Source organism: Tiliqua scincoides, chromosome 2 (genome assembly GCF_035046505.1).
Source record: "Tiliqua scincoides isolate rTilSci1 chromosome 2, rTilSci1.hap2, whole genome shotgun sequence".
NCBI classification, from domain to species: domain Eukaryota; kingdom Metazoa; phylum Chordata; class Lepidosauria; order Squamata; family Scincidae; genus Tiliqua; species Tiliqua scincoides.
Window position 1 is genome coordinate 155,653,879 of NC_089822.1, and position 15,214 is coordinate 155,669,092.

General features: G+C 42.8%; 1 protein-coding gene across 3 annotated transcripts in view; it reads left to right on the forward strand.

Moving 5' to 3' along the window:
- The window catches only part of TMEM104 (transmembrane protein 104), a 109,015-nt gene extending 103,098 nt beyond the window's left edge, over positions 1 to 5,917 (forward strand). For 2 of the 3 annotated variants that reach the window (XM_066615704.1, XM_066615706.1), the window contains exon 10: positions 1,444 to 5,917. In XM_066615704.1, the coding sequence (XP_066471801.1) occupies positions 1,444 to 2,204 (761 nt within the window). In that variant the 3' untranslated portion in view covers positions 2,205 to 5,917. The remainder of the gene's footprint in view (positions 1 to 1,443) is intronic. The other variant, XR_010793811.1, reaches the window with a different exon arrangement.
- The last annotated feature ends 9,297 nt before the right edge of the window (positions 5,918 to 15,214 follow it).

Consider the following 15,214-nt stretch of genomic DNA (forward strand, 5'->3'; position numbering starts at 1 on the left):
AGTAGTCAAGGAGCAAATCTTTAAACCAGTGTTTCTCAAACTGTGTGTCTGGACCCACTAGGTGGGTCGTGAGCCAATTTCAGGTGGGTCCCCATTCATTTCAATATTTCATTTTGAATATATTAGACTTCATGCTACCATGGTATGTGACTGCATTTGGGGAAATGTCACAGATCTGTATGTTTAACAGACTACTGTGAAGATGCTTTTAACAATGATAGTTAATGGGACTTGCTCCTGGATCAGTGTGGGCAGGATTGCAGCCTAGGATTGTTAAAAAGTTTCCTGCTTGATGTCACTTCCGGTCATGACATCACTTCCAGTGGGTCCTGACAGATTCTTATTCTAAAAAGTGGGTCCAGGTGCTAAATGTGTGAGAACCACTGCTTTAAACCATGCTGATCTTGTCTTTTCATCATAATCCTCTGCTTTTATTCCTCATGCACTTCTAATATCCATGCATTCTTTCTGTTTTAGTTCAGTAAAACTGTTTTTCTATCACAAATGCTTAATATCAGCCATTAAACATACTTTGCTTTGCCATAGCAAATCTTTTTTTTGACAAGCTAGTAAAGGAGTATTAGATTTTATTACCCATGGGGTAGACATCAGATAAGTATGTGTATATGCCTCCAACTTAGACATTTCATGATCAATTTCCAGTACTTTAATTTTCAGACCATGCTATACTTCATCTCCCTTAGGATTAGTCAGAAGAACTTTGTTTGACTATTTCTTGTGCAGAACCCTGTCAGTGTGTTCTTTACACATGCTCTAAATCTTAGGGAGGTCAGCTATAAGCATGCCTGCTGGTTTCATTTATGTAAAATACCATCCCATTCTCATCTAGAAAGTGCCGTCAAAAACCAAAGGCCTGAGAATTGTTTTTTGTGTACTCTTGTGTTGCCTAGAAGCAATCTTTCAAATGCTGTTTTAGAGAAAGCAGTCTGTATGGTAGAAGGATCCCTCGGTGCATTTTCACCAACATAAATGAGAGGCTTGGGATGAAGAATCAGTGTTACTCCAAAATACCTGAGATTTTTCTTTCAGGACTCAAGTAGCAGTTGTGATGGGCTGCCCATTTCCTAAGTGGCAGAAGCCCCCAAGTGTGATGATTAGATAAATTTCCTTTTGAAATAATAACTAGGTATTTAGCTGCAAGTGGGCTTCCATATATGTATGATATCTGGCTTTCCCCCACACACCCCAGAGCATGATGCTGAATGCCTATATTGATAACTTCTCATAGATCTCTTCTTTATGTGCAGTGCCCTTATCTTCAGAGAAGTGTTTTTTTTCCTTATCTCTTGAGCTATAGATTTGTAGCAATCCAGTACAGAGAATAGAAATCAGAGGAAGAAAATGTTTTTGTGAGCCATGCTTTGACCCTGACTTGACCATGTTTTCTCTCTCCTCTCCCCCCATACCATTCTTGTCTTCCAGCATTTGTCATCATGATAATATTAGCCCTCATCCACATCGCCAGGGGTGAAGGGGAAGGTCATCCCCCTCTCGCTCAACTTTCAGGAATTCGCAATCTCTTTGGGGTATGTGTTTATTCCTTCATGTGTCAGCACTCCTTACCATCCCTCATTACTCCCATCTCCAAGAAGAAACATATCAGCAAGTTGGTCCTGCTGGATTACATCTTGATCCTGGGTTTTTATAGTCTTCTGTCCTTCACAGCTATCTACTGCTTCCGCAATGGGACTCTCATGGACATGTATACACTCAATTTCACCAACTGCGACGTTGTCAGTGTTGCCTTCATCCGCTACTTCCTGGGCCTCTTTCCTGTGTTCACCATCAGCACCAACTTTCCTATAATTGCCGTAACTCTCAGAAACAATTGGAAGACTCTTTTCCACCGGGAAGGAGGAACCTATCCATGGGTAGTAGATAGAATTTTTTTCCCAGCCATTACACTAATTCCTCCCATTGTCGTGGCTTTCTGCACTCATGATTTGGAGTCCTTGGTGGGCATTACTGGGGCCTATGCTGGGAATGGCATCCAGTACATAATCCCTGCTTTCTTAGCATACTGTAGCAGAAAAGACACTCAACTGGTCTTTGGAAATGGCACACTCAATAAACATTTGTCCCCTTTCCGACACACGTTCTGGATTGGGTTTGTGCTGTTCTGGGGTCTTTTTTGCTTTGTCTTTGTGACTGCAAATATCATTTTGAGTGAAACAAAGCTTTGATGGTGGATATACAAGATAGATATCCTGCCTATGCCAGAACCTGAAGATTTTTAGGATTCATAATCCTTGCCTTGCACCTGGTAAGAACTTTTCTAAACAGTCTGCTTGCGAATACGGTGTTGGAATGTGAGACTTGAGCTTGATGCTCACCTAAAAATTTGTTGTGTGTTGCTGCTTGTTCAACTCAGATTTTCCACTCAAGTTATAAAGCTGTGAGCTGGAGTACCACCGGGTTGTCATGCTTGTCCACGATCTGAGTTTTTCACTTCAACCAGAGATTCTCATACAGAATGTCTTCCTTGCTGTTCTGCAGTGATATGTCAAAGGCTGTCAGATATGCATCTCTTCCTCAAGAGTGATGGTGAGGACCATATTGCTGTTACCAGTCAAGCAAGCAGCCACGGAATCAAGCAAGCAGTGATTTTATATTGTACTTATCTTCCTTCAGAAGTAAGACTGCTCTTTTCCCAGCTAGTGGGGAAAAAATCACAGGGTGGGGACTACTGGTTAAACTGGGCTGCATAATTGTTCATATTTTCCATGGTGTAGTATAGGAGCAAACTAAACTGTGGAATAGGAAAGAGGAGAATGCTCCCAATAATAGCTTTTTCACACCTTGACACTTTCTTAGCATTTTCCTTTTCCTGTTGCAGGTTTTCCAATATCTTCCTTGCTGCATGTATATGGATGGTCTCTGGCATTAGACTCATAGGTGATTATCTGGGTCTACATTAATAGTTTAATCTGATAAGCTTGCAACTACTTCTTGCTTCTGTTAGTTTTGTCTTCCATATACCACTTCTAGCCTCCAATTGTCCCTCCCCATTTGTTCTGTTATATACAGTGAGTTTAAGAGGAAAGTACTGCCCTTAGAATCTTCAGTTTCATACCCGTGTTGGGGCAGGCCCTGACTGTAGCTCACATATGCATGGACATGAAGGTGCTGATTATTTGGTGGACTGGTAATGTGTAAAAATTTATAGAACGCAGGGCCTTGTTTCCAAGTCACTGCATAATAGAGGACAATGCCTAACTTTGTTCCAGAAATAGATAGCTCAATTGTAACCAGAAAGAATAAAATCATGTTGTGAAAATAAGAAAGTTTCCTAAAACCCTTGATTTATGTCTTCTGCCTGAATGTAAAGGCAACCATTGTCTCCTAAAGTTCACCAAATTCCAAGACAGCTGAATTTCACTCTAAAAATATCCCTCCTCAGCAATGTTCATGGAATTTTAAAATATTAGTCTTTTGCCCATCTTCATTTTCTCGTCTAAGTTGCCAGCTTTGTTGTGAACATTGGTTCAGACTACATATGATCATGGAAGACCTATGTCTTTAAACTTGCATCTAAGGGGTGAGACACAATCTCATTTTTAAAAGCAAAAAAGGTGCAGATGAAAGGGTGTGTGAAAACCAGTCATCCTGTCTCTCCCCTGATGCCACTTTCCTGTCAGTTGCACTCCAGTACCAGAAGTGAGCCTCAGAGGGAGAAAAGTGCTGCAGGAACATGAAAGCTGCTTTTGGTCTTCAAATCTGATCCAACTCTGCCTTCCTGTTTTTTACAAGTAGAGGATACCTAGATTTAAAGGGACAGATCTGCCCCATTACATGAAGTTTGGACCACAGCATCTTTTTCTGAAAGGGGGCACTTAAGCTATTATTATAGCCATCATTTTATGGTTCAGCCCAGTATAGCTGCAATATTAAATCTGATGTTTTGCCAAAATGAGCTGAGAAATTCTGTAGTGTTACTGGATTTTTAATCAAAATTATCAAGTATAATTTTCCATCCACTATCAAACTTGAATTGCTTCTGCTACAAAAACAGATTAGCAAAGGTCTTATAAAGAAAAAACAGCAACGTTCTCTAAATGAGAGTTATGCAACTCTGTTCAAAGGTAAGAAAACATCCTTGATATTTTGCAAACCTGCATAAAGGTTTGCCGACTAGGGGGAATTTACTCCAGGCACAATAAAACCTGACATCACCTCTCTTCTTAATCTCAAACTGTACTTGGCAGTCCTTGCTAGAACATCAGAGAGTCACCTAAATGCTTGCAGATAGCACCAGCTTTCTGAGAATTCTCTGGGTAAATTGGTAAGGAGTCGTGCACTTCTCTTTTAATGCAAACAGAGGTTTTTAGTGCACATATCCACATCAGATGAAATGTGAGCTGTCCCATTGCACGTGATACAGAGGTTTAGCAGCTGCCTCTTTGTTACTCTTTCTTGTGACTGACACAAAACTGACTGAGAGTGGGATAGATTACAGATGGCCATGTCAGAGTTGTCATGCACTTACTCAGTTTGTCCTTGTCCTTCACGCTACAACAGGTGTTTACTTTTCCTCCTTAGAATCCCACAGGACAACTGCCTTGATAACTGGAGTCTGTCATGTCACACATGTTGTGTGTTACATTGAGATGACTCAGCACTGGAGTTCAGCAAGAGCAGAAATGGTTCAATTTGTCGAATAGTGATACTTAATGCATGGATGTACAGCAAGCTCATTTAGTGACTTTAATAGCTCCTATGATTCTGCTCAGTTTCCCGTCTTCAATGTGTTCACTGTCTAGATGGTGTTCCAAAATAACACGGTTGTCCTAATGGTACTTGATCTTGCCATTCCCACCCCCACCCCCCGCTTGAATTTACCAGCTGAGATTCTCCCCCTCACAAATTCATATTTGTCTGATGCATTATGTGCATTTTATGCTTAGATTATATAGTTTCCTCTTAAATATTGCACCAGATCATTAAAACTCCTTGATTTCAAAGCAAACTTTACCATGAGGAATGGCTTTCTCTTTGCATGAGTAGAAAGACCGCTTTTGAAATTGTTTGACCCTAGTGCCTTCCATTGCTCCCTCACCTTGAAGAGCTTCCTTTCCTGGTCTTTGATGGGTAGTATTAAGTAAATTCCCAAGTGACAGCAATGGAGGAATCTACCTCAGTTAGTGGTGGGAAACACAATAATAGAACAGAAACTTAGTTTCAAACTATGCCTTAAAACAGGAGTGGCCAAACTTTTTGGTAGAGGGCCACATTATCTCTCTGACACTGTCAGGGTCTGGGAAAAAAATTAATTTACATTTCAGATTTGAACAAATTTACATAAGTGAATATATTAGAGATAGAACTTATATGAATGAATGAATGAAGGTCTTGCAATAGCTCAAGGCCTATAAAAGGCCTTGCACAAAACAAGGCCAGCCTTTCCTTCGCTGCTGCATCACACACATGAAACAGCAAGCAGTGGAGGGAACCCTTGTCCCACAGCTCACGCAAGAGGTCTAACAGTCACCCTCATGCTGAGAGCAGTTGCGTTGGGCCAGGATGGGCTCCAGCAATTCTTCAGAAGGCCAGAGGCTCATTGGAGAGTGGGGGCTCCCCGCGGGCCCCCGAAGGGCCGCAAGTGGCCCCCGGGCCAGGGTTTGGGCACCCCTGCCTTGAAATATAAAATATTTAAGTCGATTAAAATCAATCAAGCATGTGAGCTTGCTTATTTTTTAAACCATTTTTATTACAGAAGAGAGGGTCAGGGGTAGAATTTGGGAGTCATCCTGAATGAGTACTGTGCAGATATCTTTCTCACCTGGTTTAACATGAGAATATTTTAAATTGGCTATTATAACAGTTCCTCACTATGATGTTGCACTGTGTCCTTGGCTATACTTGTATGTAATTTATTTTTCAGAAAATTATAAATAAATAATGCAAATTATACCTCTGTTGTGATCTAGCCTTTTGTGAATGTGTTAAGGTAGTGGCACTCAAATCCTGCTTGGACTTTGGGATGACACTAGGTTTTTGCATGGACAGGGATTGGGGTAGGGGGGTGCCCTGTGGCACCGCAGCAATTGTGGGGACGCAGGAGCTTGAGGGGGTCACACTGGCCTTGGAGAAGGTCCAGGAGAACCACAGCCCCCTCTGCTAGCTTCCACGCTTCTCCTAATCACGCCAACCTATAATCAGAGCCCACTTCCAGTTTTCATGTGACACCCCCCCCCGTATGATTACAAGCCCCTGGGGTGCCGCTGTCACTGTGGTGCCATGGGGCTCCTATTTCTGGTTCCCATGGTGGTTCTCAACCCACCACTTTGGAAACTGCTGTGTTAAGGGAAAGTATCTTGAATTGGACCCGTTGGCAGGAGCAGCAGAGTTGGGAGGTGGTGAAAACAGCAGCAGGTGGAGGCATCCATGCTGGCAGAGGTTCATGAAGCAATTCTTGCCTGGTCCCTCTGTATTAGCCTCCTGCTTCCTGTATCACTAGGTGTTCCCTGAAAACTCAATTAAAACAGCTGTATCTTACCCATCCCAATTACATTTCCATGCGCTTGCAGACTAAACAAATTGAATCATTTTAGCTGCCTTGGGTAGAAAATGAAGTTCCTTCCAGCAAATTTATGATCATCCTAAAACACAACTTGATTTATGTTAAAATATTAAAAGGCATCTTTATGATGGAAATAAACAGTTTCTATCTTCTTTCTTTGGCTGCTGCATGCCTTCTCTGAGGAAAAGCAAGGGGAGGATTTATTAGGGAACTGGACTGTAAATCTGAAATCAAAGTGACTACAATTTAAATCCTTTCTACACTTCAAAAACCATGATGGAAAAGGTGCCACCCTTAGTTGGAAGAGCTCTAAGGTTACAGAAAATATTACTTTGAGCTGATCACCTTGGGTGGTATTGTCAATGGTCACTTTGTACTGTTTACAGGCCTGTGGAAGCGCAAAAGAAAAGTACTGAAGATCAGCGTAGTACAATAAGGTTAATCCCAGTTCAGTCCTACAGAATCTCTAGGTAACGCTGGACAAGCTACTCATTTTCACTTTCCAGATTCCCAATTGTCAAAGTCTTTACCCCTTCCTTGTCGGTTTTTCCCCCTGTGGTTAAAATGAATGGAAGGTACTTGTGTTTACTGTGCAAATGATTAATCTCAGAGACTCCTAGTTTCAAATTTTGCTTTTAAAAAATGTCATATGTAGTAAAAAATGCAACCTGCTTGTAAACCATCAAAATGTGCTCAGAAATTGTGCAATCTGTTTTCACGGCCCAGTTGAAAAGGGTACTCAGCTGAGTTAGAGTACAGGGTAAGTTCCAGGTATTTCACACTCTTTGGCAAGAACAACTATGTAATGCAGATACACCTTGCTCTACACGTGGCACAATGGTGATTTAAAAGGTGCCTATTGCACTCTTGTGGGACTATTGTTATGTTAAACACACTGCTAGGAACTGAAAACTACTTCAAAGCCTTACATTTGTATTGCCTTCATGCCACTCCTTTGCTCAAGCACACAGAGCCAGGATGTTAAACATACTGCTATTGGCTGAGACACTACTAAAGACAGTCACTGAGTGACTTATCTCTCATTCACAGGTTCTGTTGAAGGCAGTCATAAGCCCATGGTACAATGACTAGCTATCCTATAGTGAACCTTGTTTTGCCATGGAGAGTCCATAGTAAAGTGTTTGATCACACTATCACATCATCATAAAGCAGAGACCTTTGAACATAGTCCAGTGTCAGACCATGAAATGTTGCTGCCAGACTGGGGCAAGAGATTTAGAAGTATATGCTATTACTGGATGGTAATCCTATCTTCTTTCTACCCCCATGGAACCATATCCTCTGAGCAATGGGAAGCTCAGCTCTCACTGCAGTGTGAGTGAAGACTGAATGCAAAATATCCTCCCTGCTGAACCAACAGCTGGGTACAGTCTGCTCACTGGTGGGAGTTCCTTCTGATACAGCAGTGAGATTTGGTGGTACTGAAAGGTCTAGAAGAAGAAAAACATGGCCCTTGCTGTGTAATCAAGAAGGTCATCTCAACACTAGGTACAGTGAAGAGAGGTCTGTGTGTATATTAGCAGGGTTCCTCTGGGTGGATCCTTGCCCTTCTATCAAATTGGATGACTCCTCCAACTTCATTTTGGAAGAAGCCTGATCAGTTCTGTTACTGAAATTCCAAACCCACAGAACATCAATAGAGAATGATCAGAATACATTTTCTGCCACTTCACAATTTTTGACTGAAAAGCACTTTTTTCTTCTGGTTTTGTATATTTGCTGCTACTACGTTCTAACACGTGATCATTACCTGTTAAGTATGGCTCTAATTTTTATCTTACAGGTGAGAAGGGAATTCTGTCAGCTTTTAATTATGCGTTGCAGTTCTCACTCTGTATGCATGTACAAGGGTTGGAGTCAAAGGAGGTGTGAAATTAGCTTCATCCCTATGCTTATTTATTCTTTTCCATCTCTGAGGATACCAGCTGTGAGGATTTGGAATGTGGATGCTCCAGTAAGAACCTGAATGGCATCTCAAAGTCACTGAATGCAGCCTACTGACCAGACTCCAGATGGCAACAACTTTGTCACTTCTGTCCCAGCAGGCGATCTGCAAATTCACTCATATTCCCAATTAGCTGATTTGGGAGGGGGAAAGCATACCCTGGTTCATCTCTCATATCTAATGCATTTGGGAATCCTCATTGTACAATTTAGAGTGCATTCTCATGATGGCTTAATATGGGTTTGTTAACCACTGGCTTTAGTTTATCATGAATAAGCACAACTTGTTGAAACACCACTGTTGCCTTGTAATTCTAGCTACAGGAAAAAAAGGTATAGCTGGTATTTTCATGCAGTGTTTTCGAGTATCTGGCACCATGGGGCTTATGCCTATTAGAGCCTTTTTAATAGGTTTTGCAAGGGGAACAAAGTGGAATTGAAAAGTTTTGGTAACTGGGAATGCAAATGACCAGGGCTAGTCCAAGGCCTCCTGAAGCATCATGCCATATGCTGTCCCTGATGATGTGCCAGCTTCTGCTCCTCTCCCTTTTCTATGTTCTAGCTCAGCATTCCCCCACCCTCCACATTTCTGCTCATCTCTGCCTCCCTCTTTCTTTTCCAATCCAGGGAATGGGAGGAGGAGGAGAAGTGAATACAAGTATGTGAATAGTGCCCCCCCCCCCCACACACCACTCTGCTGTCTGAGGCAACCATTTCAGTTGCCCTCATGGATGGGCTGGCCCTGGGAATGACAACATTGGAAAGCCAAAGCAGGCATGCCATTGTGTGCTGAAGTTCCTGTGACCCGACCCCCAACTTGACTGGTGAAGTGGGATTGTGAAGACAGCCACAAATAAGGTTGTCTTTACTTTCTGCAAGAACACCTTGCTTGTATCTCAACACTAATGCTGTTCAGACACACGTAGAACTTGTGCTCCTATCTCTGTGCATGTGCTGGATGGTGTACAGATTAGGTACCTATTAACACCCTCGTGAGCTATTTTTACATTTAGATTCCTGTTTTAGCTCTCTGGGGGCCTATATCCAATTATTGTGTCTTTTTAAATTAAATACAGATGTTAGAATAAATCCCACAATGTCCAAGTTGTTTGGAAAATGGAGATTACTATATTTAACTGCTTTGGCAAGTTTTTGCCACATAGGTGATAAAACATAAAAGGTGCAATAAATAGTGTCTAAATATATTACAGGACTATCATCTGTTTGAGCAGCCTTATAATCTTCCAACTGTTTCCCTTTGGTTAGTAACAACATGAAATGCTTTCTGTTTTTACCTTCTCTAAACTGCTTCTTCCATACCTTAGATGTGACTAAGAACTATGGCAGTCTCGCTCACTAGGTGTAAAGAGGTGGGATGCAAATTAATTATACAGCACAGGTTAAAGTAGAAGATGGATGGCAGAAGATGGAGGGCAGTCCAGGATGTACTGCCAAGAGGTAGAAGGTAGTCCTGGCATAATGCCACCTTTTACCTTATAACACCTGCTTCTGGGGTTCAGGAGCAAAATTATGTAATGTTTGGTTGGGGAATGGCAGCCAACTAGATCAAGGTCATGTTGCAGTAATATCAGACTTCTTGCAGCTTCTTGCAGTTGCAGACTTCTCAGCAGCAGAGAGAGTTCACAACTCTAAAATGTTTGCATCCCTGACACTTCACTCTCATCCAGCACCACTTTCTGAATGAGACTATTGCACCTAATACCAGCTTCCCACCCTGCTGCTTGGGTAACCCTGATAGACCAGGGTTATCCAAACTGGTCATTTGGATAGACCAGTTGGCGGTAGCAGCAGCCCTGGTCAATTAAAGTGACATGGGGTCTCCAAGTGAACAGTTCGGATATCTTTGGTATGAAGGTCAGATTTTCTGTTATAAACTAATTACGCTTTTGATGCATAATGTGCCTGCAGAAACTGGCCAAAAGGAAGGGCATATCTCTAAATATGCCAGCATGAGAATTCGCAAAAGACTGCCTTTCCCAGCATTGTCTTGTTAACTCGCCTCTTTGTTAATATTGTTTTGTGCAACTCATGTGGAAAGCTCTAGTGGCCTCAGCAGGAGCTGTGTGGGGAAAACCAATAGCACTGTCAGTTTCCCCCCACCTTAGTATTGCACAGGGGAGACAGAAGGAAATGTAATTCAACACAGGTAGGACCTGAAAGGTGTCAGGAGAGGTAGGACTGTTTCACAGCCTAGTAGCCCTTCATATGCTTGGGCAAGTGTTCCCCCCCCTTCAGAGATTATGAAGTAGGCAGGAGCCACTGCTTGCTTCATCCACTGATAATTTTTCCTTGCAGTAGAGAGAGAGAGAGAGAGAGAGAGAGAGCTGTTGGGAGCCTGGGGCCTGCTCTAACTTGTTTCTAAAACATCAGAAGAATCTCTGGTTTTGTTATAACATTTTAAAAGTCTCTGCCCATAAAGGTCACATTGTAGGCTTATAAAAGGAAAGCTGAGAAGGGAGAGAGATTAAAAACCTATGCATGGTCCTGCCCTATTCCACCCGCCTCCCGTCTACCCCCTACACTGACTTATCCGGGCTGGAGCACTTTCTCTGGCTGTTAGTGCCCAGAACCTGCCGCTCACTGCTTGCAGCAGCAGTGCCCAGGTTGTGCTGTAAGGCATTTTGCAATAACTGAAAAGGACCTTACTCTGCCAGTTACTCTGCCAGAATGCTATCTGGGGCAGGGTGAGGCCCTGTTAGGGCCTATAAAGCCCATTATAAAAAACAAAGTTTTCCGAATTTTAGTACATTAGTCAATCCTGTCTCATCAGCTGGCAAGCAAAGCCAGATTTTAAAGGTATTGTTTCTATGGGGCAAAACTCCCCTCAACTGATAGCCATGGCAACTGTCTTCTGTGAGAGTCATCTGGTGCACTTCTGCACCCCCCCTGCAAAAAATTATCCAGTCTGATGAGAAAGATCTAGGAACTCCATCTCAAGTTTGCCCTGTGGGAGCTGACCCGCATGCTCCCCAAGGCTTTGTTGATGCCACTTACCATCAAGCTGGCTTGTCTATCTTTGAAATGGGCCTCCTTGGAGCAGGTGGGACAAGTGGCACAAACAGTCCCTTTAGAGCACCACTGAGACAGAGGTGATGGCCATTGGTTTGGCAAACATCATAAGTCCTGCTCCAGGTAGGCACCCAAGTTTGTGGGTCTGCTTAAGAAAAAGGTAAAGCATTCTGATAAGCCTTTGAAGGCCATGACATCACAACTACTTCAGTACTGAAGCCATCAGTGTCAATGCCTCCACTGGGCTCAAAGGCAACCAGTTCATGAGACTAGCACAATTTAATAGTGATGAATGAATGAATGTCCTATTTCTTTTACTTCTGTTTTACTTCTGGATATTTCTAATCCCCAAGAAGCTTCTGTGCTGGTTCAGTAGCCTAAAGGCTTCTAGGACATGCTCTTGTGTTAGTCTTTGTCCTTTATCTGAAACACCATTCCAGACAGTCATGAGTCTGGATACATATTGGTACTTCTCTGTATTGGCTAGCAAAGCCTCCTGAGATTGTCATGTGCCCTACTGCTTGGGCTGTCAAAACTGTCCATCATGATAAAGGGGTGGGATGAAGTGGCCAAGTGGTTTCCACTCATCCAATCCGATAACCATCAAGCACAATGATGCCTGATTGTGTGTTGCCAGGTCTACCACTGGAATTTCTTTACCCAGTGTGTAATTAGTCTGTGGAACTCCTTGCCACAGGAAGTAGTGATGGCAATTTGCGTAGATTTGTCCTAGATTGAACAAATTTATGGAAGAAATGTCCATCAGGGGTTACACGTCATGGTAGGTATGTGCAAGCTTCTGGTTTTAGAGGTAGGCTACCTCGGATTGCCAGATACAGAAGAGGGCACCAGGACTCAGGTTGTGTCTTGTTGTCTTGTGTGCTCCCCGCAGCATTTGGTGGGCCACTGTGAGAGACAGGAAGCTAGAGTAGATGGGCCTTTGGCCTGATCCAGTGGGGCTCTTCTGATGTTCTTATGTAGCTAGCAATAGAGAATGTATTCTACCTAGATGCATTCAGGGAATTAATTTTGTTTGTTCTTTTCACTCCAGCTTCTTCTTCTTCAGCATTTGTCCTGTGTTTGTCCTGTTTGGTGGTGGGGTCCGCTATTTTCTCTCCAACATAGCCTGCAAACTTAACTTGCATAATATTAGGGTTTGTGTGCCTTGTTCTTAAGTAGAAACCCACTCACTCTGTCATAACTGTATCCATAACTGTATTCAATTTAATCAAGCAGTTTGTTTCCATCCTGCTGAGTACAGGCATATTCCATCAGCTTCCTTGTGCTTCCGCTACCTCCTTTCCCCCAAATTTATATACTTCCTTTCCTTTTGGTTTTTTAATGAGCTAATTATAATTTGGCTTCATGCCTTCCTATTCTATGTTCATGGGTAATTCAGTTGGTAGTCATATCTGATTGCTCACTGTGATTGGATTGGATTTTAAATAGAAACCATGGAGTTCTGTGCTCTTCTGGAGAGATGGTTTTTCCCTGATGGCCTCCCCACCTGGTCGCCTTCATTTGGGATGGTGGCAGTGGATAGATTTACCAGTTCCTTTCCCACACAGCTGCTGATCCAATAAGAAAGAAGGGCAGTGAGGAGGAAGAGGTGCATGAGTGCCAACCACTAGGTACGTCTCTTCTAGGCCTGCAACAATTCCTTCCCTGGCACCAACCAGAGTGTCAGAGATGGTGGATACACTTCTGGTGGATACACAGAGATGGTGAGGCAATCTTCCTCCACCTTGAGCTGTAACACCAGAACAGGAAACACTGAGGTATTGCTACACATCGTATGCATCACCATGGTGGTGGGTATACAGGAGCCCAAGCATCACACCACTCCAGATGGGATACAAGCTCAAGATTCTTCCTGTACAGCTATTCAGTATATTTATACCTTCATAGGTACTCACCATGGGTCTGTTCTGCCCAGTATAAGAGAAAGACCATTCCTGGGTGTCTATTTACCATCTTTGCTGCACATCTAGGGGACCAAAGGAACTTCCATCTTCACAGTGTTGGTGCCACCTGGCAAAACAACATGGTGACAACATAGGCCTTGGCTCTACTAAGGGTACTGACTACAGTACTGAAAATGGTAGCCTTGGGAATGATCATCCCCTCTGCTACCAATGGATTCTAATTTACCTCTGCTTCTGCCAGCGTCAACAGCACTCCTTGGCTCTGTCTTTTTCAGAGTCAGTGGTAGAAACAGAGATGGAGAGTTCATTGCCACTCCCTAGAGGCCAACCAAGGAAAACCCACATCAAAAAAATTGCTGGCCATTTCCAAAGTTTTCGTATCCTTATGAATTTTGAAGAAGCAAGTAATGCAGAAAATACTGGATGTTTTAGAATATGGACTCTACCTCGAGTCAGCTGGTCTGGTTAACTTCTCCCTAAGGATTGAATTTGCTGCCAGCAATACCTTCTATCTGGCTGTGGACAGTGTGCCTGTTTTCTCCCATCCTTTGGTCAAACAATTTTTTAAGGGACTTTCCAACATGCCCCCCCCCCCCAACCAAGCCTTCATGAAGTTTGTTACAGATTTTAGCATACCTTATGGGTAAACTCTTCAAAAATCTGACCTACAACTGCTCACTTTTAAGCCCAGTATTTTGAGTAGCTGTTGCTTCAGTATGCAGGGCCAACAAACTTTTGTGCTCTGCAATGTGACCCTCTGTTTATTAGGTTTCACTCTGATAAAGGAGTGCTGATATTGGACATTGTCATCATGCCTAAAATGGTCCCAGTATTCCACATAACATCAAGATTTGATTCTGCCTGTCTTTTTTTTTTCCTCCAAAGATTCATTGGGGGGGGGGGGAGAGCTATGCATATGTTGGATGTTAAGCAAGGTTTCTCTCCATCCTTGTGGCAAGCAAGAGACTCTTCTTCTGTTACCAGAATTTTGTAATGGGGGAGTGTCTCAGAGGCTAGTCCCCAGGTGACAAACACCATCTCCCAAAATCACCAGTCAGGCAAGAAAGAGCAATCAATCTCACTAACAGCCAACCCCAATGGAGCAGTTTCATCTTCTGTCACCAACCTGAGAGGTATCCCACTTCTGCAGCTCTGCAGGGCAGCAACCTAGTCAAGACCATCAACTTTCATTGGGTACCATGCCCTCAATGCAAGGTTGAAAGCGGTGCTTCATTTGGACAAGCAGTGCTGCAAAATGTCAAAAAGTGGTGCAAAAAACCCACCGGAAGTGATGTCATGACCAGAAGTGACATCATCAAGCAGGAAATTTTTTTACAGTTCAAAGCTGCAATCCAACCCACACTTAACCAGGAGTAAGTTCCACTGACTGTCATTGTTAAAAGAATATACATAGTAGCTTGTTAAAAGTACAGGTCTGTCACATTTCCCCAAATGCAGTCTCATACCATGGTAGGTTCAAGTCTAACCTATTAAAAATAAAATATTGAAATGAATGGGGACCCACCTGAAATTGGCTCGCGACCCACCTAGTGGGTCCCAACACACAGTTTGAGAAACACTGCTCTAGTGGATTAAAAAAAAAATCCGTGGATAAAAAAAAAAGTGGAAAAATAGATTTAAAGACCCACTTCCAGGTTTCTTGCCCCTTCATTGTTCCTAGTAAGGTCATGTCTCGACATTCACTGGGGTTTGATCCTGGGACTCCCTGCTGATACCATAAAATGTGTTAAAT